Source organism: Sebastes fasciatus, chromosome 4, assembly GCF_043250625.1.
Source record: "Sebastes fasciatus isolate fSebFas1 chromosome 4, fSebFas1.pri, whole genome shotgun sequence".
NCBI lineage: Eukaryota > Metazoa > Chordata > Actinopteri > Perciformes > Sebastidae > Sebastes > Sebastes fasciatus.
In genome coordinates, this window is record NC_133798.1 from 3,389,291 (window position 1) to 3,413,554 (window position 24,264).

The following is a 24,264-nucleotide window of genomic DNA, read 5'->3' on the forward strand; positions in this document are numbered from 1 at the left end:
TGTACGGGTCACAATGCTAACCATGCAGAAACGTGCTGCCTTCATCATCTGTGACATCCTGTCTGCTGAAACATCTAAAACAAAAAGAGGCAGCAGCGTAACGTTATCTGGACTCGCTGTGGCGAGGAAGATGTGGACAGAATGGCTTGTCCATTTTGCAGAGAGAATTGGAGGGAAGCTAGCTATGTTTTACTAGATCTATTGTAACCTACATTGTTATCTTACTGCAGAGTATTAGGGCCACATTGAGGAGAAAAAAAATAATCTGAGATTTACGAGAATAAAGTCATGTTTACGAGAAACAAAAGTCATAATATTATGAGAATAAAATCTGAAGTTTACGAGAAATAAAGTCGTAATATTCTGAGAATAAAGTCATACGTTTAAGAGAAAAAAGTCGTAGCATTGTGAGAATAAAATCATAATATTATAAAGTGGAGCATCTTGGGAAGTTCTACTTTAGTAAAAGTTTCACAAATAAGGAAATACTTCATCTTTTGGCACATCAGCACCACATTATCATCAGTATCAGGACCTTGAAGTTTATTCCGAAGAAAGAACCACACGGACCTGACGGGGAAATTGCCTCTTTTGTGGAGGGGGAAATTACTTTTTTTCTCGTAAAGTTTTGACTTTATTCTCGTAATATTACGACTTTTTTTCTCGTAAAGTTATGACTTTATTCTCATAATATTACGATTTTTTTTTCGTAAAGTTTTGACTTTGTTCTCGTAATATTACAACTTTTTTCTGTAAAGTTATGACTTTATTTTCGTAATATTCCGTCTTTATTTGTCATAAAGTTATGATTTTATTCTCGCAATATTAAGACTTTTTTTTAAATAGTACGACTTGATTCTCATTAAATTACAATTTTTTTTCTCGTAATATTATGACTTTATTCTCGAAATCTCAGATTTTTTTTTCCTTCTATGTGGCCCTAATACTCCGTCGTATTATCTTGACGTTGGGGAATTGGCTCGTGGCTCTGCTTCAACTGTTCGAAAGCCTGTGGTCGGCCGACCCAAATCTATGTCAGAAATTCATCCGAGTTAATCGGTCCTCGGTCCACTCTGTGCACTGCGCGGCAAACAACGGCAAAATGAGTCATGCGGCTCAAAATGCGGGCCGGAAACGGGCTAGAATCGTACAGTGTATGCCCAGCTTTACCTGTCTGTATGAGCATCGCTTATGGCCTGAATCGTGGTTTGAGAGTATCCTTTTGAAAGGTTTGTGAAGGTCACTTTAAAGGTCACTGTAACACTAACAAGAATGGAAATGAAGAAGAAATCAGCATGGTTTTTAGGGTATTAAAAGCGAAATATTTCAAGCCCGCTGTAAAGGCATCTGACAAAATGACAGACTTGACGAGGCGCTGATTTATATCTACAATAATCCGCTTATACTCGAGACGGCAACAAACTGAGCTCCGGCTCAACACTGTCATTCCTGAAGACCTCATGCCTGAACAACACATGGCACAGTCTCTCTCTGATTGAATCCAGCGGTATCAGACGCTGCTTTGTTAACAACAGTCAGCTGATGGATAATGCTTCTAATCTGATAACACAGTCCACACTCACACACACACACACACACACCCTGACACACACCACCACAACAAGTTGAGATGCAGCCCAGGAAATTACATCAAAAATCAGTCTGTGGCGGGAACAATAAGCATCTGTCAGGGGCCAGAGGAGCTCCCCCCTCTTCCTCTTGCTCACAAACAGCTCTTCTCTCTTTTCCAAACGTCTTCATGGCCTCAATCTAACAGAAGGAATGTGATACATAGAAAAATGAAAGATTGGAAAGTGAAATGAAAGCTCAGCGCTCACCTTTCTGAGCCAGGAGAAGTGCCTGTAGAAGTCAATGGGAGTATCCATGCTCCCAGCCCATAGCTGCCCGGCCTGTCTCCTCTGTGTCCCGGTCCCGCTCTACCATACTGTCCAGCCCACACACGGGGACAACGTAAGACCGGATTCCTGAGCTAGCAGACTGCTGTAGCATGTGAACACTGTCATGAAAGTGTGTGTGTGTGTGTGTGTGTGTGTGTGTGTGTGTGTGTGTGTGTGTGTTGTTCTCAGCTGTGGAGGAGGGCGTTTTCCGATCCGAGTGGGACAACTCCCCTAGTTTGTCCCCCTCCTCCCGCGCAGCTCTTCTCTCTTTTCTCTTTTCTACTTCCTCCACATGTTCTGTTCCCTCACTTTATCTCTCCTTCCATCACACACTCTCTGTCCCTCCTCACCCTCCTTCCTCTCTTCCTCTCTGCTCTGGTTGGAGTTGTTCTTCTCTTCTCCTCCTTCACCTCCTGTCACTTCCCTCCTTCTCCTACTCTCTTTTGTTTTTTTTTAGTCTTCTCTCTCTCCGGGCTCAGCCCAGAGAGGACGGGGGTGGTGGGAGGGTCTGCACTTTTTTTCTTCTTTCTCTGTCATCTGTTTATGTCGAAGTCTTGGCCCATGCTCTCTCTCTGTTTCTTTCTCTCTCTCTGTGCGTCTCTGTCTCTCTCTCTCTCTCTCTCTCTCTCTCTCTCTCTCTCTCTCTCTCTCTCTCTCTCTCTCTCTCTCTCTCTCTATGTGTCTCTGTCTCGCGGACAGACAGACAGACAGACAGGCAAGAAGACAGACAGAGAGACTCACAAGGTGAAAACAATACCAGCATCGCTGTTGCGGCTGCTATATATTATAACTGCCCTGTAGATTATGGGCTATTCAAAATGTCTTCAAATGAGTGTGTGTGTGTGTGTGCGTGTGTGTGTATGTTTGAAACTGATCACATAACTTGGTGTTGTATATTGTGTACCTCTGAGTCTAATGAGCCCAAATGATACTTTCCACATGTGCAGAGCTGCAAGGCTCTGTGAGACGTGCATGTCCTCATCTGGTCCATGAGAGTAAATTTACATCTACGACGCCCAAAGTTTACGTGCACATGGACTGTACATGTGTAGAACACGTCCACATAGGCCTAATGTAGTACATAGTGTACAGAGCAGGGTGGGTCCGTTTTGCAGTATGAAGGACTATAAAAGGATTACTGTTGATGGGTCAAATAACATGGTAATTATATCATAATAATAAACGTTATCTATATACCACTTTTCTTAACAAGGTTACAATGTGCTTTACAGATTAAAAAAAAAAAGGCAGATAAAAACAGAGATTTATTTACATAATGCTGAGATGATAACCGTTTAAAAGTGGGAGAAGGAAACAGGATTATTGTTGTTGGTGGGAGGATTTCGTGGATTGGGTGAAATTTGAGAGCGAATGCTCTCTATCTTTCCAAGAAAATGAGCAGTAAATGTCTGTGTCCAAGCAGTATTAGGGCCAGGTATACAAGGAGGAAAAATGAGGAAGAACTTTTTTTTACATTTTGAATCTCAAGAATAAAGTTGAAATGTCGAGAATAAAGTCAAAATTTCAGTATTCAATAGTTTGAGTTATTCTTAAAAAATTCTACATTTATTCTCAACATTTCAATTTTATTATTGACATTTCGATTTTATTCTCAAAATGCCAAAAAAAAAAAAAAAAAGATTGTCCTCCTCTGATTTCTTATTTCTTATGCCTGGCACTAATACTTAAAGTTATATTCTATTCTAAACCTATTCTTGACATTTTGACTTTATGCTCAAAATCAAGCGGCAACCTCCGGTGCTGAGAAGTGAAGCCAACACGGAAGTGCCAAAAACTGCAGTTCATTGAATGGCCACTTGAGGCTGGCTCCAAACGGGAGTCAGCCCCCATAGACACCCATGTTAAAATGACCGACTTTACAGCAGAAATAAACATGTTTACAGCCTGGTACAAAAAACGGTTTTGGTGAATTTTTATACAACTCATCCTTTTAAATGATATTAGCTAGCTGTCTGCTAGGTGTCACATCTGCTAATTCGAGTCACTGAACTTAGCCTCTCGGCCGTGTTTGTGATATTGGTTCCTTTTGGAGATATTTCAATGAATGAATCAGACAAATAATATATTATTAGATATATTCTATATACCGATCTGACAAAACAGAGGACTCTAAGAAAAAAGTAGGAGGCGTGTGCTTTATGGTGAATAACGTCAACGTTCATTCACAAATTGAAGGAGCTGACGGGATTGCATTTCTGTGTAGTTGTAACGTTACCTTGTACAATTTCGTGTGACAAATAAATTTACTGATTGACTGAAGAAGTCTGTGCTCCAGTTTTTTTCGGTGAGTGAAATTCTAACGTTAGTATTATTTTATGTATATGTTAGCACCGGTACCAACTGGCAACCGAGAGCAACAGTAATGGAACCCGTTCTCACTCCATGCCCCGTGCACGGAGGTCCCCCGCTAACTGGCTCAGGACATACCGGAAAAGTCCACGGAGTTTTGCTGGCGGTGACCTTTGCTGGTGTGTTGGCCGTTAGGCTACTGTTGGTTAACATTAGCCGGCTACACAGAGTAGCTTGTAGCCTGTTCTCTTCCATGATATAGCCTGACTTCTTAGCCTAAGCTTCTTAGCCTTAGCTAGCTAGCTTGGTAGCTTTGAGCTAGGTGGGTGTTTCTCAGTAACTAGGCTTCAGGCAGCCTCAGCTCCATCCACGCTCCACCTCTTTGCCCATTTTTGGATTAGCTGGAGACGTTTATGTCGAGATGGCGACGGTCGGGGTCACCGGGAGCCGCCCACTTTGAGCTTCATTTTGTTCCTCAGAAACATATGGTTGACGTCACGGAGACCATATTTTATACTGTCTATGCTCGAAATGCAAAATGAAAAGATAAATCTTCCTCCTCTAATTTTTTTGTCCTCATGCCTGGCCCTGATATTCTTCCGTAAGTTCAAGATCTGTACAGGATGAGAGACAAACAAGGCTAGAAAGAGGATGTACATCTTGGCTATTATTATTTCATTGGTTGGAATACTGATTTTTGACAGTATAGAGGTATTTTAGTAACAATAGTAACATATTCAGCTTGGAAAGGAGCTATTTCTTCCATCTGCAGAATGACCTAAACTCATGTAATGTGTAATTATTAGCTTGCTATTAGCTGCTAATGCTAGCTAACTAAAACATCAAGTAAAACATGCTTTCATGTCACCTTCAGTTGAATACTTCAAACTGCACTGTCATCTGGCAACAACAGTTGTTGATGATATATTAATGCTGTGATATCATACTCAGGTAGACATTACTCCTCTACTGTCTATTTTTACATAGACAATAGTTGTTGATGATATATTAACGGTGATGTCAACCTTTAAAGTGATTTCGAACTTTTAAAGCTGCTTTAATAAACATTTTGTGTCTTTCAGCTTATTGTTTTGGTGTATTGCTCTCGTCAGCGTTGTTTCCAGACGTAGCAGGCAACTGTTTTCACCAAAACAGTAGCAGCCTAACTCCAGGCAGCAGACAGAAACAGTTAGTTAAGTGGAGCTAAGAGCCAGATATTTCTTTCAGGAGTGGGTGAATGTTGGACTCACATTTGTAAGTCCAAATCAATGGTTGCTCTGTGACTGCTACATGTGTAAATACTAACTGTCTACTAACATATATCAGCTGTAAAAGGTGATAATGTGTCTATGTCGTGTTACAGATTGTTGTGCTGCCTGAAGTGGTGAAAAAAACATTTTCTCTTTGGCAAATACATTCTGTTTGGGAAGTTTGGGAAAACTAAAGATTGTCACCTCTGTAAGGAACACAGGAACATCATCTGAAGACATGCTACCAGGGTCTGAAATTAGCACCCGTGAAATCATCAAGACACCCGCCACTTTTGCAGGCAGGGAAAACGCTAGAGATGGGAATAGAGAACAGTAGTTGTCCGCTTTCTTGGCATCTCATGCCTCCGTGACTATCGACTCTCATTGATGCTTTCCGACAGTTACACATGCACAATGACGCATACGCACGCCGTATCATGTTTCAGTTTGTTTTGGACCGGAGCCACGGTGGAGAGAAAAAAAAGCGCTCAACAGCATGGCGCTACTAAACCTGAGGGGACGCACCCTATTATTCCCTGATAATGCTTCACTGTGAACAACAAACCTGTGCTGAAATCAGCAGGAGGAGAGTTAGTGACGTTAGCTGTTAGCAGCCGTTAGCAGCACAGTCCTGATTGGATAAATAGTGGAGCTACTAACGTTAACAGAGGTGCCATTGAGACGTTCATTGTCAGCTCAGCAAAATGACCATTGGCTGAAGGTACTGTAAATTACTATGTTATCATGATGCGTTCAAATGTAATCTCGTAAAATAATTTTTTTGGCGATAAACTTGATTAAATCCAGTTGTTTGCAGGAGAAGTTTTCACATCAATATAAAATAGATATAAAAGAGGGGATTATGACTTGTTTAACTTCATAACAACTTACCAAGATTTTTTTTAATCAAAGCAAATATTTAAATATTCAGAATCATTTAAATTGTGCGTTTTTATGCAAATAACCACTATAGATGACAATAACAAAGTAAAGTACTGTGTACACTACCCTCCCACCTCCGAAAAATAGGGCTCTCCCGGAAGCTACAGTTTAATTGGAACACTGTAATTTACCATGTCTATAATGTTTTTTATGTAAAATATATCGAACATTGAATTACATCAGATCTAAAATGTTATGTCTTCATTTAGTGCAGGGATTTCAAAGGTGGCAGATAACATTTCTGAGTGGCAGACAAAAAAGAATACTTGCCTGCCACAGTGGCAGGAAGTGAAAAAAGTTAATTTCAGACCCTGCATGCTACTGTCTCTGGGTCAGCTGTAATGAGCAGCACTCACGGAATATCACAACTTCCTGCCAATAATACACTGATGATGCTTCCTGTGTTTACATGTGTGTGTGTGTGTGTGTGTGTGTGTGTGTGTGTGTGTGTGTGTGTGTGTGTGTGTGTGCAGACTGGTTCCTCTGGTCAGCAGGAACAAGCAGGAAGGTGGAGACGGTGGATGGTATGAGAACAAAGAGGGAGCAGCCAACCTTACATATACAGTATAATAGATGTGTATTAGCTGCCTTGATAATCTGCCAGGCTTTTGAGCTTCACAGGAACTGCTCTCCACTGGAAAAACACTCCCTTTGGTAACAGTTGACAGAGGATTGTGGATTATCACAATAACTGGGATGCTGTTTCTGGAAACAAATGTTTCTTTTGAGTTTTTCAAAAGCACCTTTTCAATGCTGCAAACCCTAAAACCTACAGTTCTATTAGCTGTAATCAGCTGTAAATGATCTTTTCCTAACCTTAACCATATACCATAGTGGCCATGTGCAGATGCAAATGTAAAACCTCGATAATAAAAGCAAATTGTACAACATATACACTAGTAAACACTTAAAGGGACTATTTGTAACTTCTTAAACGTATAAATCATTGGGGGTCGGTGTCCCATGCGCGTTCGCGTGTGGCTACGCTGTTCAGACAAGACTCCAACACAAACTACACGGAAGCACCAAAACCTCTTGGTTGTATCTAGTGAAGTCCGTCTGTTAAACAGTGTTGGCCGCGGTCGGAGGACGCGGAGGAGACCGTAGCTTTAGTCTCCAGGACCGGAGTCTGCTGTACTCGCTCCTTTTAGCTGACGTGTGTTGCCTCACTGTTTTGAGTGATGCTCGTTCATGTCTATGTAGAGCGAGCACAAGCGCGAGCAACAGGACGCTGACTTTCGTTGACTTAACGGCCACAGGTGTCGCTGTTAACAAGACATTTCTGATTCTTACAAATAGTCCCTTTAAAGTACCCATTTCTGCTACTTTGAACTCGACTCAGTGTATAATCAGCAGCTGATGTTGTCTTTATACCTTCTGAATATTTCCAGAAGCATATTGTGAGGAGGGCTCACAACCAGAGCACCTTGTATACTGTAAACATGGTGGTGGACGTGTGTCAACAAGTTTGCAGCAGGAAACAACACGGTCTGCATGTGTCAGGGTGAAAAAGACAATATGCTCCTTTAAAAACATCCGCATATTTTTATGGTTAAACTTGTAAAAAATCAAAACCAATGAGCCTTTATTGAAGATTATTAAAGGCATAGCATGGATCCCTTTAGGAGACTACGGTGACGTTTTGCTAGTATAATTACAGCAGTTTCACTTGAGATGGAATATTGCTTCGAGAGAAACAACGCAGGCACTGAAGTCGGCTGACGGGTTTCACCTGATTCTAAACACATCACATCTAGTCCATCGACTGAACCTCTCTCCTCTATATGGTCAAATAAAGTAAATGAATAGATTAATAAAGACAACCCCTAAAGAGATAACAACTGGGACAGAAGGGGATGAGTGACTAAGAGAAAGGGAGAAAAGGGGGAGAGAGAGAGAGAGAGAGATGGAGGAATCCAAGTAAGAAACAAAGACAGAAAGAAAAAGAGAGGGGAGGGGTTGGCCAGAGACTGTGTGCAACATGTGAGACATCTGCTGTCGAAACAATGTAAGAGCTCAAAAAGCTGCTGAACCGGATCCAAGATCCGCTTTTCCCTTTTCTGCCTCAACTGTCTCAATCAGTGTGTAACGCTGCTGCTTTCTGAGCAGAAAACAGCAGCCTCTGCAGGACAACACTCAGCAACAGCAACAGACTGAGTAGAACAGCTGTATGTCAGTGAGTTCAGCAAGAAACAGGAGAAATTCAAAACAACAACATTCAAAAACAGAAAAAAAAGACCTTCTGACTATATAATGCATAGCAAAAATAGTACATCCAATACATTGAGACAAACATTGAGAGATCTTTCACCATGTTTGAGTTTCAGTCTGATCTCACCTTCACAGTCCTGAGCAATGCAATCCTCCTGCCAGAGCCTGGAGCGCCTGACTACTACACTAGTACCTCATTTACAACACGCATACAGGCAACTGCCCCGGGGCCTCAGACCCCCATGGGGCCCGAGAAGCCCCGTGTTTATTGTGTGACGATAAGTTGTGTGTAATTTAATGTAAGCACGGCCACAGAAGCAAGCTGTAAACACTGTAGTGGCATACAGTATTATCACTATGATTAGGGATGCACCTATACCGATACCAGTATCGGGTACGATACTGTGCTCATGTACTCGTGCTTGCGGTTGGGGCGCACTGAGGACAGTCCGCCCCGGTCGACAGTCACACCAGGAGCAGGTGGCCCCGTCCCTCCCCGGCGGGGAGAGAGGGCGCAGCGAGCCCTTTGTCCACGGTGCGGCGAGGTCCGGGCATCCCTAACTATGAAGTTGAGATGGCAAACTGATTAGCAACCTGCTGATTTTTACCAGCTAGCCTTTAGTCGCTAACTGTCTGGACAGAGAGGCTTTTTGACTGAACACAGCTTCCTGCTGCTGAAATAAAGGTTGATGAGGACAGTGAGAGTGAACCAAAAACAATCAGCTTCTCACAAACGGAACTACGCGTCAGGGGGTACTACGGCTACAGACATGAACTAATGCAGCTATTCTCAGAGAGCCGCCTAGTGGGCCGTGAAGGTGCTGCCAAATGATAAGATTAACCGCTATTCTATATTTCAAAGGTTATAGCGGGCTCACTTTTAAAGCTAGGTATCACATGAAACTAGAAAACCTAAAGAATCCATCGGTACCGACCATGTCATGCTAGCTTGTCGGGAAGGAGTCTAAATAACGCTCCAAAGTTACGCTAAATTTTGGTAAGGAAAAACTGCCATGTCCATTTTCAAAGGGGTCCCTTGACCTCTGACTTCAAGATATGTGAATGAAAATAGGTTATTTGGGTACCCACGAGTCTCCACTTTACAGACATATATGTCACAGATGTAGTGACACAAAATCAAGCAATTTTTGGGAAGGTGGTCCTCGAAAAAATTTTAACAATCGGAAGTGGGCCTTGAGTTACAAAAGGTTGAGAACCCCTGAACTAATGTATTATTATATCTAACTCAAGGATATAAATAAGAAATCCTTTGTATTCCTTAGAGTCAGAAGGTGACACAGTGGGGGGACGAGAGAGAGTTGACAGACAAGACGATGGCCGAGGATTTGGTGTCAAAGCAAAAAGCAAAAGCGCCTATTTGGCAATATTTAGAATTTAAAGCTTGTGCTTTAAAGCATCAGTAGGCGAGATTGGAGCAAATATGATTCAAAAAAGTAATTTTTATAAAACGGTCGTTATATCATGACAGTATTACATGAAACAGGTAACCTGAAAAAAATCATGTTCCTCTGTGTCCTCCGGTGCTCCTAACGGCATCTGCAAGATTTCACAGACCGGAGGAAAACAAGCAGTCAGAGCTGATCTGAGGTCTGCTGTCCATCTGCTGTCTATGAGGGCCGGCTGTCAATCACTCGCAAACTCCGACCAAACGGTCAAACTAGGCAGCGTTGATCAAATATGAATCAATATTCTGTTACGTTAATGTCTATTTCTCTCCTCAAATGGTTTCAGAATCAGTTTAGCAGTAAAATGAGAAAGTTTGTGAACAGCATTCATGTTGAGATCTGGTGAAGGAACCCCAAGTTCTCAGCGCAGCCAATAGGAACGCTCTCTCAATGAAATGACCTGTGATTGGTCAAAGTCTCCCGTCACGAGCTAGATTTTCTAAAGCCTGAAAACAGAGCCATGAGGAGGAGCAGAAGTCTAGTTTTCTCTCAGAACACTTGAATTACAATATGCTGAAAGGTTATTATAGAATTTTTGCCCAATGATGCCAAAAATATACTGCCTACTGAAGCTTTAAGGGAACCATAACGTTAATGAGGCACTCACCGTGAGAAGACTGAGCGGTCACACAGACCAGACACACAGCCATCCGACGTTAAAGATCAAAGTAAGCGCTCTACAGATATTGAGCGTCGTCTTTTCCTGTAAAACACCGGTGTTGTCACGAGTTCATTAAAGCTGCAGTCGGTAACTTTGAGCAAATATGATAAAAAGTTATTTTGATAAATCTGTCCCTGTCTCCTGACAGTAGAACATGAGACAGATTATCTGCCTCCTCCTAGTGCTCCTAATGGCATCTGCAAGATTTCACAGCGACCCGAACCAAAACAACCAATCAGGGCCGAGCAGTCTATGAGCGGCGTCAATCACTGCTCACGAAACTGCCGATCTCCGCCGATCAAACTGTCAACTGTCAATGTTTTATTACAATGGTGCACAGCTCTGTTCACACATTTCTCTCTTCTAGTAGGTTTTTTACTTATTGTACGTACATTTTTTATTTCACACCATGCCAATAAAGCCCCATTGAACTGAAACTGAGAGAGAGATGATGATGATGATGATGATGATGATGATGATGATGATGATGATGATGATGATGATGATGATGATGATGAAACAGGTGAATAGATGGCACAGAGACCCAATGAGCCCTGAGTTTACTCTCACAGAGACATGCCAACCTACTGCAGCAGAGAATAGCTGTTCTGTAGCACAGCAGCTAAATTCCTCTCCTCTCCCTCTGAGCCGACAGCTGACCCGTCTCACTGAGACTCAAACTGTCCCTCTGTGTTTGATTAAATATCTGAAGTGATACAGGCCTGGTGTGCGACATCATTTAAAGGTCCCATATTGTAAAAAGTGAGATTTCATGTCTTTTATATTATAAAGCAGGTGCTATGGAAATACTGTTAAACTATCAAAACGCTCAATATACGGAGAAACACACACAGCCCGTATTCAGAAATTGTGTGTTTGAATCAAGCCGATTTCTGTCCATTTGTGATGTCACAAATATACAATTATATAGATCATTACACGGTTTTAAACAGAAACATTCTAAATGGGTCCCAGTTTATTTCCTGTTGCAGTGTATGTGAATGACATCAGCTTACAGGAAGTAAACATGGACCAAAGCTGTTGCCTGGCAACACAATTCCGTTGAAATGCACTAAGACGGAGCGTTTCAGACAGAGGGTAAATACAGGTATATTCAGGCAGACAGTATAAGGAAAATAAAGGATTTGGATGTTTACAGCATGTAAACATGTTCCAGTACAAACACAAAATACAAGTATGAACCTGAAAATGAGCCCGATATGGGTCCTTTAAACATAAAGCTGAACGGCTCTGACCATAGAATGTCACCTTAGAGGTGTAGAAAAATATAGTTGTGTAGAACCAGCACTCCCTGAAACAGCCTCATGCTCTAATTACTGCTGGATGAACACATGAATCCAGCCTCATAACTCAGACGAATAGACAAAAGAAGAGAAAAACACACATTGTGCACTATAAACATAAATACTCCCTGAACATAGAACAGCTGGTTCTTTTGCTTAACATGTTGCGTATCTCTGAGAGCGTCAACATCACAATGAATATAGTTATGGAGTTTGTGCTTTACTGGGCAATCCATCCTGTTCTGAGTGCCAGTGAACGCAACTTTTATTAGCGGAGACATGTCCACTGAGCAAACAGTGCAACGTCTAACCCAGCTGTGTAATCTCTAAGGGCAGCGAGACTTTCACCACTAATTCATAATGTCATGAGCAGCTTTGTAAACCTTCTGGTCATTAACACAAGATGGTCGGTCCATCACTTTGGTCCTGACTGAAATATCTAAACAACTACCAGATTGGTTCTCATGAAAATGTGATGGTCCCCAGAGGATGACTCCTATACTGACCTTTCTTCTAGCGCAACCGTGAGGTTCAAATTTGTGGCTTTGAGTCAAATGTATTCACAACTATTGGATGGATTGCCGCGAAAATTTGGAACGGACATTCTTTTTTTTCATACTTCATTTTTTCGAGGTTTTTTTCATATATGCAATTTACAGTTCGTAATTACAATAGTTTATAAACCAATTTTTTAAATAGTTGAGCTTGGAGACGAACAAAATAAGTACACTAGGGAAAACAACTTCAGTATTCAAAATTGAAATAAAATTAAGGAAAAAAAAGTATAAATAATAATAATAATAATATTAATATTAATAAGAAAAGAAAATAATTTTTAAAAAATATAATAATAATACAAACAAAAGAAAGTAATAATAATAAATTAAATAAGCAAATAAGTTAATAGAGAAAAAAAACGGAACGGACATTAATGTGGATGGATTGTAATCACTTTGGTGATTCTCTGAATTTTCATCTAGCGCCACCATCAGGTCCAAATTTCAATTTGTCCAATAATTTCATATATGACTAAATAGTTGCAAAACTAACAACTTTCTCATCAGCCTCAGCTCTATTTTGAGTTCAGGACGAATTAGCAAATTTTGCATGCTAACTCAATAAACTACAAAACATTATACCTACTTAGCATTAGCATCAGCATGTTGGCATTGTCATTGTGCACCAAACAGAACAGACACGCTACTATTTGAATCAATGTAGCCGTCTACACAGGCTGCATTTTAAACACAGATTTTTACACTTCAACAACAGACAACACACCTTCTTCCGTTTTACATGTGTAACTACTGTAACTGTGTTTTACGCACTGAACGCTGCCATAATTTGGTTGACCTACAACCATTCAGGTTGTCCCTGAATGTATTGTGTGCGTGCTCACAACCAGACCACCTCACCTCCTGTGTGGACACATTTAAAGGTCCCATATCGTGCTCATTTTCAGGTTCATACTTGTATTTTGTGTTTCTACTAGAACATGTTTACATGCTGTAATGTTCAAAAAAACTTTATTTTCCTCATACTGTCTGCTTGAATATACAGTACCTGTATTTACCCTCTGTCTGAAACGCTCCGTTTTAGCGCATTTCAACGGAATTGCAACGGAATTGCAACAGAATTGCGTTGCCTGGCAACAGCTTGGGTCCATGTTTACATCCTGTCAGCTGGTGTTATTTACATACACTGCAACCAGAAATAAACAGGGACACATGAAGAACGTTCACGTTTAAAACCGTGTAATGGTCTATATATTGTACATTTGTGACATCACAAATGGACAGAAATCCTAACAGCTTGCTTCAAACGCACAATTTCTGAATACGGGCTGTATGTATTTCTCTGTATATTGAGTGCTACGATACTTTCACAGTATTTATATAGCATTTAAACCTGCTTTATAACATAAAAGACATGAAAATCTTACTTTTTACAATATGGAACCTTTAAGTCTTGTTGAAAGTAGACTTATTAACACTGATTACTGGAGCTGAATAAGTAACCAGGGCATAGGCGCTAGCTCTGACCACCAAAAATCTTATCTCATTTAATAAGTTAAGGAGTTGGGTATGTTAATGTACGCCTGTGCTGGCTTTTCGTCTTTCGTCCAGTTTAAATGTTGTATTCAAATGTTATTTCATAAACTATCTAGACACTGTGCAGTTGTCTCACACAAATACTCACTAGTTACATTTTGCATTAATTAGGTTACTGAAGGCATGACTGCAGTGGTGCTACATCACGCAGCTAAGGCCACATATTTAATGAGTTAGCCGACATTTCAAATTGTCAGTTAATAACTTCATTGATAACGAGATTAGGTGTGTCAGGACTACAAATACATGCAAACTCTGGAGGCACCGGCTAAGCAACACACCAACACACCTTCTCCATGTGGTTCACTGAGAGAGAGAACATAATCTGCAACAACAATGCTTAACGGGAATGAGGAAACAGTTCCTCATGCTTGAAAAGCCAAGCAGAAAAAAAAGCAGAGAGTGCATCTGGACTGATGCTCATCTTCAGCTATTTGCTTCATGTTTTTCAACTCAACGGCGATCTACCATGCTGAAATAATGTTACACACTGGAAACACATCCTTTCTGACTGCTTAAAGAGGACAGAAACACAACATAAACACATTATGATGATGTGGAGGAGAAATGAACTGTGACATCTCCAGTTGACTCCAGGCGCTGATGTTACATTTCTTTGAACACTGAACTGCAGAAAGCAAACTTTATCTTGAGACTACAAATAAGACAACAAGTCACGTTCTAATGGAAGTTGTACTCACAGTTCCACTCTGTAGCCAGTCTATGAGAATCTGTGCTGTTCCTGTAGGTAACTGTGCTCTGAGGCCGTCTCTGTCGTCCTGGTTGGGCCGGAGCTCCAAGGCGAGTTTGAGGTCCTCGGCTAACTGAACGACGTGCAGAGGACCGGCGCTGACGGGGGAACCCAGGTCATACATGCTGTGAGAAAGCTCCACCGCTGCTGCTTTGGAACCTGGAAGAGGGTGTGGAAGGGGGAGAGGAGGGAAACATTATTAATGTAATTATTCAAAACTGAAACATGACTGCAATATGCTAGACTAATCTGTCAGGTTTATTACCGGCTAATGCAAGAGGACCGAGTGGAGTGGAGCTTTGAAAACTAGGAGAGCAGAATTTATTCAGAGACACACAGTGTCCATGTGTCACCTGGATCATTTCCCTGGCACGCACGCACGCACACACATCTGGATGCACTCAAATAATTGTGACTGTGAAAAGCAGCCACACATTACAGTCCCTCCATACTGTTTATCGAGTCCAAAATGATTAAACAGCACATAATGAAAACAATCTTTGCTTGAATGTCTTAAAGGTCCCATATCGTGCTCATTTTCAGGTTCATACTTGCATTTTGTGTTTCTACTAGAACATGTTTACATGCTGTAATGTTCAAAAAAAACTTTATTTTCCTCATACTGTCGGCCTGAATATGCCTGTATTTACCCTCTGTCTGAAACGCTCCGTTTTAGTGCATTTCAACGGAACTGCAATGGAATTGCGTTGCTAGACAACAGCTTGGGTCCATGTTGACTTCCTGTCACCTGATGTTATTTAGATACACTGCAACAGGAAATAAACTGGGACACATTTAGAACGTTTACGTTTAAAACTGTGAAATGGTCTATATCAGGGGTCAGCAAACTTTACTATCAAAAGAGCCATTTTAAGCAAAGAAAAAAAAAAAAATCTGTCTGGAGCCGCAAAACATTTGAGTATGTGATGAAGGTAACACAGTTTATAGTCTAAGTATATAGTATATAAGTCTAATGCAGTGAGGGCCAAAGTGCAAATGTACTACGGAGTATTAGGGCCACATTGAAGGAAAAACAAATCTGAGATTTACAGAATAAAGTCGTAATATTACGAGAAAAAAAGTCGTAATATTACGAGAATAAAGTCATAACTTTATTGACTTTATTCTCATAATACAACGACTTCTTTCTCTTAAACTTATGATTTTATTCTCATAATATTACGAGTTTTTTTCTCGTAAAGTTATGACTTTATTTTCTCGAAATCTCAGATTTATTTTTTTTCCCTCAATGTGGCCCTAATACTCCGTCGTACCATAGACCTACAACAATGATAAATAAAAATGAAAATGTAAAAAAAAAAAAAATAGTTATTAATTACCATTTTTATAAATCCACAGGGAGCCACTGGAGAGGAGCTAAAGAGACGCATGTGGATCCGGAGCCGCAGGTTGCTGACCCCTGGTCTATATATTGTATATTTGTGACATCACAAAATGACAGAAATCCTGACAGCTTGTTTAAAACACACAGTTTCTTAATACAGGCTTTGTGTGTTTCTCCATGGATTGAGTGTTTTGATACTTTCACAGTATTCAAATAGCCCTTCAACCTGCTTTATAATATAAAAGACAAGAAAATCTCACCTTTTTACAATATGGGCCCTTTAAAGCAGCCTCTGTACAGCAGAAACGAGCCTCAGAGTCAGTGAAGTTAATCTAAAAAATCTAACTCGCGTAGCAGAAGGAAAAAAGGTCTAATCGTCACAGGGTTATCACTGAAATACTAAATATCTATTTACCCGGGTGTGAGCTGATATGAAGGATACAGGTTATGAAGAAAGTGAGTCACAGTGAGTCTCATAGGATGTACAAGTATCAAGAGAGACAGTGGGACATTGTGCACTATATCACTGCCGCCTTTACTGCACATTATATTAACAAAGAAGTTTATAGACTGGTTGAGGAGAAGTGAACATGAGTGTTTACAACATGACTAACAGAACATGAACACATCGATCTCCCCATCCATCCATCCATGCAGTGTGTTTGGGCCAGAGCACACAGAGGAAAACATTATTCACACACTGTCAACTCGGTGTAGATTCTAACCATCAGCACCTCCAGCACAACAACTGTAGGAGCAGCACAACTTATCAAGCTGTCAGGTTTGGAGATCCGTTGTACATTTATGAAACAAAACTGTGATTCCTTTACTATTTATCACACAGGGAGGCCAACCTTACTGACAATTCTCTAAAATAACTCATTTCAGGTATCCTTATCAAACTGCATGTATACAGTAGTGCTTTTATCCAAAGAGCTTTATAATGTGTCTTTCATTCACCCATTCACTCACACACCCGTGGCAGCGAGCTACCGTCTAAGGTGCTGGCCTGACCATTGGGAACAATTTGGGGTTCAGGGTCTTGCCCAAGGACCAGGGTCTGAAATGAACTTTTTTCACTGCACTCAATACTCAAGTATTTTTTTTGTCTGCCACTCAGATATGTTATCTGACACTTTTGAAATCTCTGCGCTAAGTGAAGGAATAACATTTCAGATCTGAAGTCATTCAATATTCTATATATTTAACATAAAAAGCATTATATTCACAGTAAATTACTGTGTTTAATTACACCATAGCTTCCGGGGGAGCCCTATTTTTTGGGGGAAGGAGGTTACTTCACACAGTACTGTTCTTTGTTATTGTCTCCTATAGTGGTTATTTGCATAAAAACACACAATTTAAATGATTATGATTATTTAAAATTTGCTTTGATTAAAAAAAAAAGTCTTGGTAAGTTGTTACAAAGTTAAACAGGTCATAATTCCCTCTCTAATATCTACTTTATATTGTTGTGAAAACATCTCCTTCAAACAACTGGATTTATTCAAGTTTCTCGCTAAAAACTTAATTTTACGAGATTACATTTGAAGGCATCATGATAACGTTGTGATTTACCTTCACCCAATGGTCATTTTGCTGAGCAGACCATGAACGCCTCATAATAATAACTCAATGGTACCTCCGTTAATGTTAGTAGCTCTGCTATTTAAGGAATCGAAACACAGATTTGTTGTTTACAGTGTCGCTTTATCAGGGAAAAATAGGTTGAGCCCCTCAGGTTTAGTACCGCCATGCTGTTGAGCGCTTTTTTTTTCTTTCTCTCAGCCGTGGCTCCGGTCAAAAACAAACTGAAACATGATACAGCGTGAGTACGCGTCATTGTGCAGCGTAACTGTGGGAAAGCATATGACATATGATGTTTGTTTATGACAGAAAATAAAAAAAACTAAAATATATTGTTACTGGATTTTTTAAACTCTCAAATATTGATATCAGCCTCAAAAATCCTGTATTCATTGGGGTATATTTAAAACCTGTTTAGAATTAGTAGTCTGGAGTTGAGATACAGCTGTCATACAGTGTACTAGGTTCTGCTGTAGTAGTGCCATCTTAGTAACATAGTGTGGTTGTGATGCCACTGTATCAGCGCCATGCTGCATCTGTCCATGCAGTCTGATCTGCAACTACTACTACTACTACTACTACTACTACTACACCCACTAATCTCACAAGCATTCCCATCTTTTCTACTCTGGATTAAGGTCTGTATGTGTACTCTTAGTTCACTGTCTGCCTCTGATCATTTGCACCACTCACAATGTGTGCTGTCCTTTTCCAGATTAGAGTTATTTTTAACCATGATCCATGGCAGCTCTCTTTTCTGAAGCTCACTCTGGGGTTAGAGGTTAATGGGGAGAATGGTCACAACAACACCAGTATGAGTCATTAACCAGTGGAGTGTGTTCACTAGTATTCCCACAAGATGCTTAACCAGAGAGAACAAACTGTTGATCATAGAAAGCAATATGTCCTGCATATCTAAATTCTGTTGATAAGTGTCTCTAATTTCCTTGTTAGTGATTGGCCGATGTTATCGCTAATGGGGTTTTTAATGTATTTCTATTTGTGGTCACTGAGAGCCGGAATAGCACGCTCAGAGCACTCGATGAGGTCAGTGTGTTTTTGGGCAAACAGCAGTGATGAGCTCGATGAGCCTCAGATGTGACAGTGGTACCTTCATACCCTCTGTTGTTGTTCACTTGAGTTATATGTGAGGAGGTGTTATGTTGATTCTGAGGGTCAGATCATGTGATGCAGGAGGGCAGGAAACCTAGCCACAAATGTTATTCTTCGTATTCAGGTAATTATCAGTCACAGAAAACGTTCTAATTTTGAGCAATTGTCTCTGTCTCTTTCTAGATACTTTGCTCTGCTCAACCTTTGTTTTCCCACACACTGTCAGTGGACCACATTAAACATTTACTCCACTGTTAGTTCAATCTCTTTAGTCAAGGCTGAACAGGCTGCAGCAAACATGACCCCAGTTGCACACACAGAAGAACACACAAATGTGTATAACACACACACACACAGAAAATAGGTAAAGTAGACTCAAACTGGTAGTTTTTATTAGGGCCAACAAGTTATAGGACTCCATATTCATTAAACATACAGCCCAAGCCCCAATTACATTCTCCATACTAATTATAATTCTGTACATAATGTGTTGTAATTGAAGAACGTATGCTTGCCAACGCACATCCTTAAATCCCTGGATTGATTTTTTAGTGTGATTTTGACTGACCCTATTGTCCCACAATGCAACACACAATTTTATACTTACAATGTGTGACATTTTAAAATTTGAAATTGCCAATATTGGTCTGAAGTTGCAACTTATGTTACATCCATCAACACACGTTTTGCTCAATTTATCATTTGTGCAAAATTATACAAATAAAACAGAAATGTTTTGCTATGTTGTCAGCTCTTCTACCAAGACCACTCAGTAGTGAGATTGCTCACACCTCCACCTTTATCTAAGGATGACCATCAGTGGTGGAAGCTTTTGTCAAGTCAAGAACTGGGAACATTGAGTTTAATTAAACCGCAACATTTTGAGCTGAACTTTTGTCGGACCTATTTTTCCTGCGCTTGCTTGCTTTTTAAACTGCCAGTTCTCAGTCATTTTTAACTTTATCCACACAAATAACACATCTACATCTTCATCAAGGTCTTGAGGCGCTCAAAGGGAAGATATTCAGGTATAAAACTTATAGTTTTTAACTGTGGGTGTCTTTTTCAGGTAGCACCTTCTTCAAAACAAAAGCCCCAGAGAGTAACTGTTTCTCAACAGGAAGCTCAGGATGAGGGTTGTTTTTCAAAATAAAAGCCCCCAACTCTCACTATATGTTAACAGGTCACTGGGGAGGGACCAATTTTTTTTTTATTTTGCTTTTTTCAAAATAAAACAGGGAACTCAGGAGATTTTTTTTTCAAAATAAAATCACTACAGAGTAACTCTATCTACTATTTTCTGTCTAGTGACTTACAGTTTTAAAAGTTCTAGCTACTGCAACTGCTACTACTACTACTACTACTACTACTACTACTGCAACTGCTCCTGCTGCTGTTCCTACTGCCTCTACTACTACTACTACTACTACTACTACTACTACTACTACTCATACCCTCATATTTTAAATCCAAAATGGTAAACACTTCACATCCAGTAAAGGATGGAACACTTTGGGTTTCACACATTGCAGGAAAAGCAGAGCTAGACATCACGGCTAAAGCTGCATGCTAACTCTGTCAAGGACAGGAAACGTTATCGTATCGCGGTAACATGGTGGTCGAGCCGGCCGTCGCTCTCATCTCCCTGGTCAAATGGGCCGACGCTACAACTGTAGAGCACCCATATACTGACAATTACGTTAAATTAATTAAAACGGCCCCGATGGAGCTGACCATGGATGTATAAAAAGAACGGAGCTGACCGGAGAGCTAGCGATGGATTTGGCGAAGTTAGTGAAAGTATACACGTGTGTATATGTCCAGTTTTCAAAATATGGTTTTAACAAAGGAAACTTAACAAATAAATATATGTAAATAAGATTGATTGAATTATATTAATCAGCAGTATAAAACATTACATGTCCGTTATAAATTAAAGAGAAAATGCCACTAGTTTGTGAGGGAAATGTCTTTATTCTTTGATTTTTTTTGGTTGCAAATCGGCACCCAAGTATCATGATCGTGAAGTATCTAATAGGGAGATAGGTGTATCGTCCCATACCTACTAACTGACCAAATGACACAGTCTATAGATGGAAAGGATGGTGAACCTGTGCATGTGAGATCCTGTAACTTCCACTCACCCACATCATCTCACACAAGATTCTACAACCAGTATTGACAACTTTTTCCAGTCACTCCCACGTCACAACGACGACGCTGCTACTACGTAGCTCTTACCTGCGATGATGTCATCCATCTGCTCCAGTGCCGCCTCCAGCATGTGACTGGCCTCCGTTTCCATGGTGATAGCGGGAAGCATCAGGTCTCAGATTCTGAATTTCTGCAGAAAGAAAAATAGAAAATTGGATTTATTAGCAACTTAGCACTGTCTTTTTATATGCATTAAAGTATGCAAGATGTTGACACTTCAAACACTACAGAGGGCCTAAGGAACAGAACAATGACAGGGTTTACACCAGAGAGGAAATAGTAAACGGAGCAATGACAGGGTTCACACCTTAGAGGGACTAAGAAAAGGAACAATGACAGGGTTTACACCTTAGAGGGACTAAGGAACAGAACAATGACAGGGTTTACACCTTAGAGGGACTAAGAAAAGGAACAATGACAGGGTTTACACCAGAGAGGGACTAAGAAAAGGAACAATGACAGGGTTTACAATAGAGAGGGACTAAGAAACAGAACAATGACAGGGTTTACAATAGAGAGGGACTAAGAAACAGAACAATGACAGGGGTTACAATAGAGAGGGACTAAGAAACAGAACACTGACAGGGTTTACACCAGAGAGGGACTAAGAAACAGAACAATGACAGAGTTTACACTAGAGAGGGACTAAGAAACAGAACAATGACAGGGGTTACACTAGAGAGGGACTAAGAAACAGAACACTGACAGGGTTTACAATAGAGAGGGACTAAGAAACAGAACAATGACAGGGGTTACACTAGAGAGGGACTAAGAAACAGAACACTGACAGGGTTTACAATAGAGAGGGACTAAGAAACAGAACAATGACAGGGGTTACACTAGAGAGGGACTAAGGAACATCTGTGATGCATGAGAATGGTTTACATTATAAATATCAAGGCTATGCTGGTTATGCGGTCTGTGCCCACTCCTGTTCTGCATGATTCCAGGATATAAAATGACTATAAAATATTTGAGACAGTGAAGATATGGTTATTGATCAATGCCAATGACTCAACGATTACTTAAAAGGACGAGCAAGAGTTAAATTCTACTGATGTTGTTGCCATTTCTACCTGTCACCAACAGAAGTCCACTGATTTTAAAGATTTCAAATGCCTCTTTAATGTTGTCATATAAAACTCTGCTTTCTGCAACAAGTAACAAGTTGGGTTTATTTACTGCGTTTTTAGGATTCTGCCACCGACACTGTATATCACTGTGTTTATTTCATGTATATATGCATGCAACCCATACATGAACACTCTACACAAGCATATTATTCCTCTTCATCCGTCATCGCTGCCTCTGGCTGCCCCTCCATCTCCTGCCATCCTTCTCTCCTGCTTTTCATGCCCTCTCTGTCATCTCTCCTTCAAGGCTCTCATCCCTCTGTCATGCTGTCATGCTGACTTACAGACAAACGGGCATCAACATGCAGAAATCAAGGGGAAAGGACAGTGATGTAATCTATTGACGCCTTTGGGGAGAATAAACCCCCTACAGAGCAGCCTAATGCTCATCTACATTAGCACTAACTTTTACAGCAGCAGCTCATCGTGACAGCTAACACCGAAAAATCTGTATAAAACACACAATGGCAATGGACTTACAGTAACACGCCGTCATTACTACGGTTCTCCCATTTTTCAGTCAAAGCATGTGTCTGCTGCCATGATGCACGAGTGTGTACAGATACTGATGTGTGTATTTGAAAAAAAAAGTCTGCTATTTTTATTGTTAATAATCATAAATGGCTCCGTATTAATCTTGTTGAGACAGAGGGTGACGGCACAATTCAGACAGTATGACAGACTGACACTGTTCACCAGCACTGTGACAACAGTGTCTTTGTCTCTCTGTGTGTGTGCGTGTGTGTGCGTGTGTGCGTGTGTGTGTGTGTGTGTGTGTGTGAGAGAGAGAGAGTTTCAGAGACACCGAGTGTGTGTAAGCAAGGATAGTGTGTGTTGTTCATGATTCTGTGTGTTCCATTGTGACACAGTGTCTGTAAAGGTGCTAATTTAGAGATTACTGTCCTGTTCCAGCTGTTCCAACTGCTATGTGTGGAAATGGGTTTGTGTGTGTGTGTGCGTGTGTGTGTGCTGGTAGGAAAGACAGTGAGAGAGAGGGGAGAGTGAATAGTGAGGGTGTGTCTGTGTGTGTGAGGTTCTCTGGATCTCCTCAGGATCTTGGTAAAGAGATGCCTAAAGATTCAAATGAATGTTTAAAACTGTGTATACAAATGTGTCACTGTAACGTAACGGTTTGATGCTTCCTTTAGCCACGTAATGTTTTAGTTGATGTTTTTTGCGTTTTGCTCTGTCTTGTCTAGAAGGTAACCCGCAAATTTCGAAAACACGCAAAAACTCTCACGTGACTAGGTGATTAGACCGATGACTAGGGCTGAGCCCAATGCTTCAAAGGACATGTCACATAGAAAACATTGTCATCCACTTGCTGACCTCTGACCTGTCAGCCTGACCTCTGACCTTCGGGACAGACCTACCGATGACCTATCCTAACCTTATACATCTCCTGAGAGTTTCCCAAATTGAGGGTTACCTTCTAGACACAACCCTTTTGCTTAGGACAGTTTTTTAAACTGAGATTTGTACAGTGGCCCTGAGAGATCAATACACTCTACTGTAACTTGTGAAAAACATGCTGATGGGAAAAACAAATGCAAAAGAATATAACATATTCATCAATTTGACACACAACTCATGCTGCATTTAATTAAAACAAAAAAATTATAGGTCTTTTCTGTTTTTTTGCAGCTTGTTTCTGTATTTGGTTGTGTTTTCAGTGTTTCAGAGTATTTCTGTATTTGGTTGTGTTTTCAGTGTTTCAGAGTATTTCTGTATTCTGTTGTGTTTTCTGTGTTTTTGCAAGGTGTTTCTGTATTTGGTTGTGGTTTCAGTGGTCTGCGTGGATATGACCTGCACCCTCACATGTGAAATTCAGCGTGGTAAACACTACACATCCAGTAAAGGATGGGAACACTTTAGGTTTCACACATTGACAGGAAAAGCAGAGCTAGACATCATAGCTAAAGCTGCATGCTAACTCTGTCACGGACAGGAAATGTTATCGTAATGTGC

General features: G+C 40.5%; 1 protein-coding gene across 10 annotated transcripts in view; it reads right to left on the bottom strand.

Moving 5' to 3' along the window:
* ppfibp2b (PPFIA binding protein 2b) overlaps positions 1-24,264 on the bottom strand; it is a 112,487-nt gene that overhangs the window by 61,197 nt on the left and 27,026 nt on the right. For 6 of the 10 annotated variants that reach the window (XM_074631519.1, XM_074631514.1, XM_074631513.1 and 3 more), the window contains 2 exons: positions 21,191-21,293; positions 14,855-15,063 (listed from right to left, as the gene is read on the bottom strand). In XM_074631519.1, coding sequence (XP_074487620.1) covers positions 14,855-15,063; positions 21,191-21,272 — 291 coding nt within the window. In that variant the 5' untranslated portion in view covers positions 21,273-21,293. Of the gene's footprint in view, positions 1-1,838; positions 2,408-14,854; positions 15,064-21,190; positions 21,294-24,264 lie in introns of those variants that run through there. The other 4 variants (XM_074631512.1, XM_074631520.1, XM_074631517.1 and 1 more) reach the window with 4 other exon arrangements.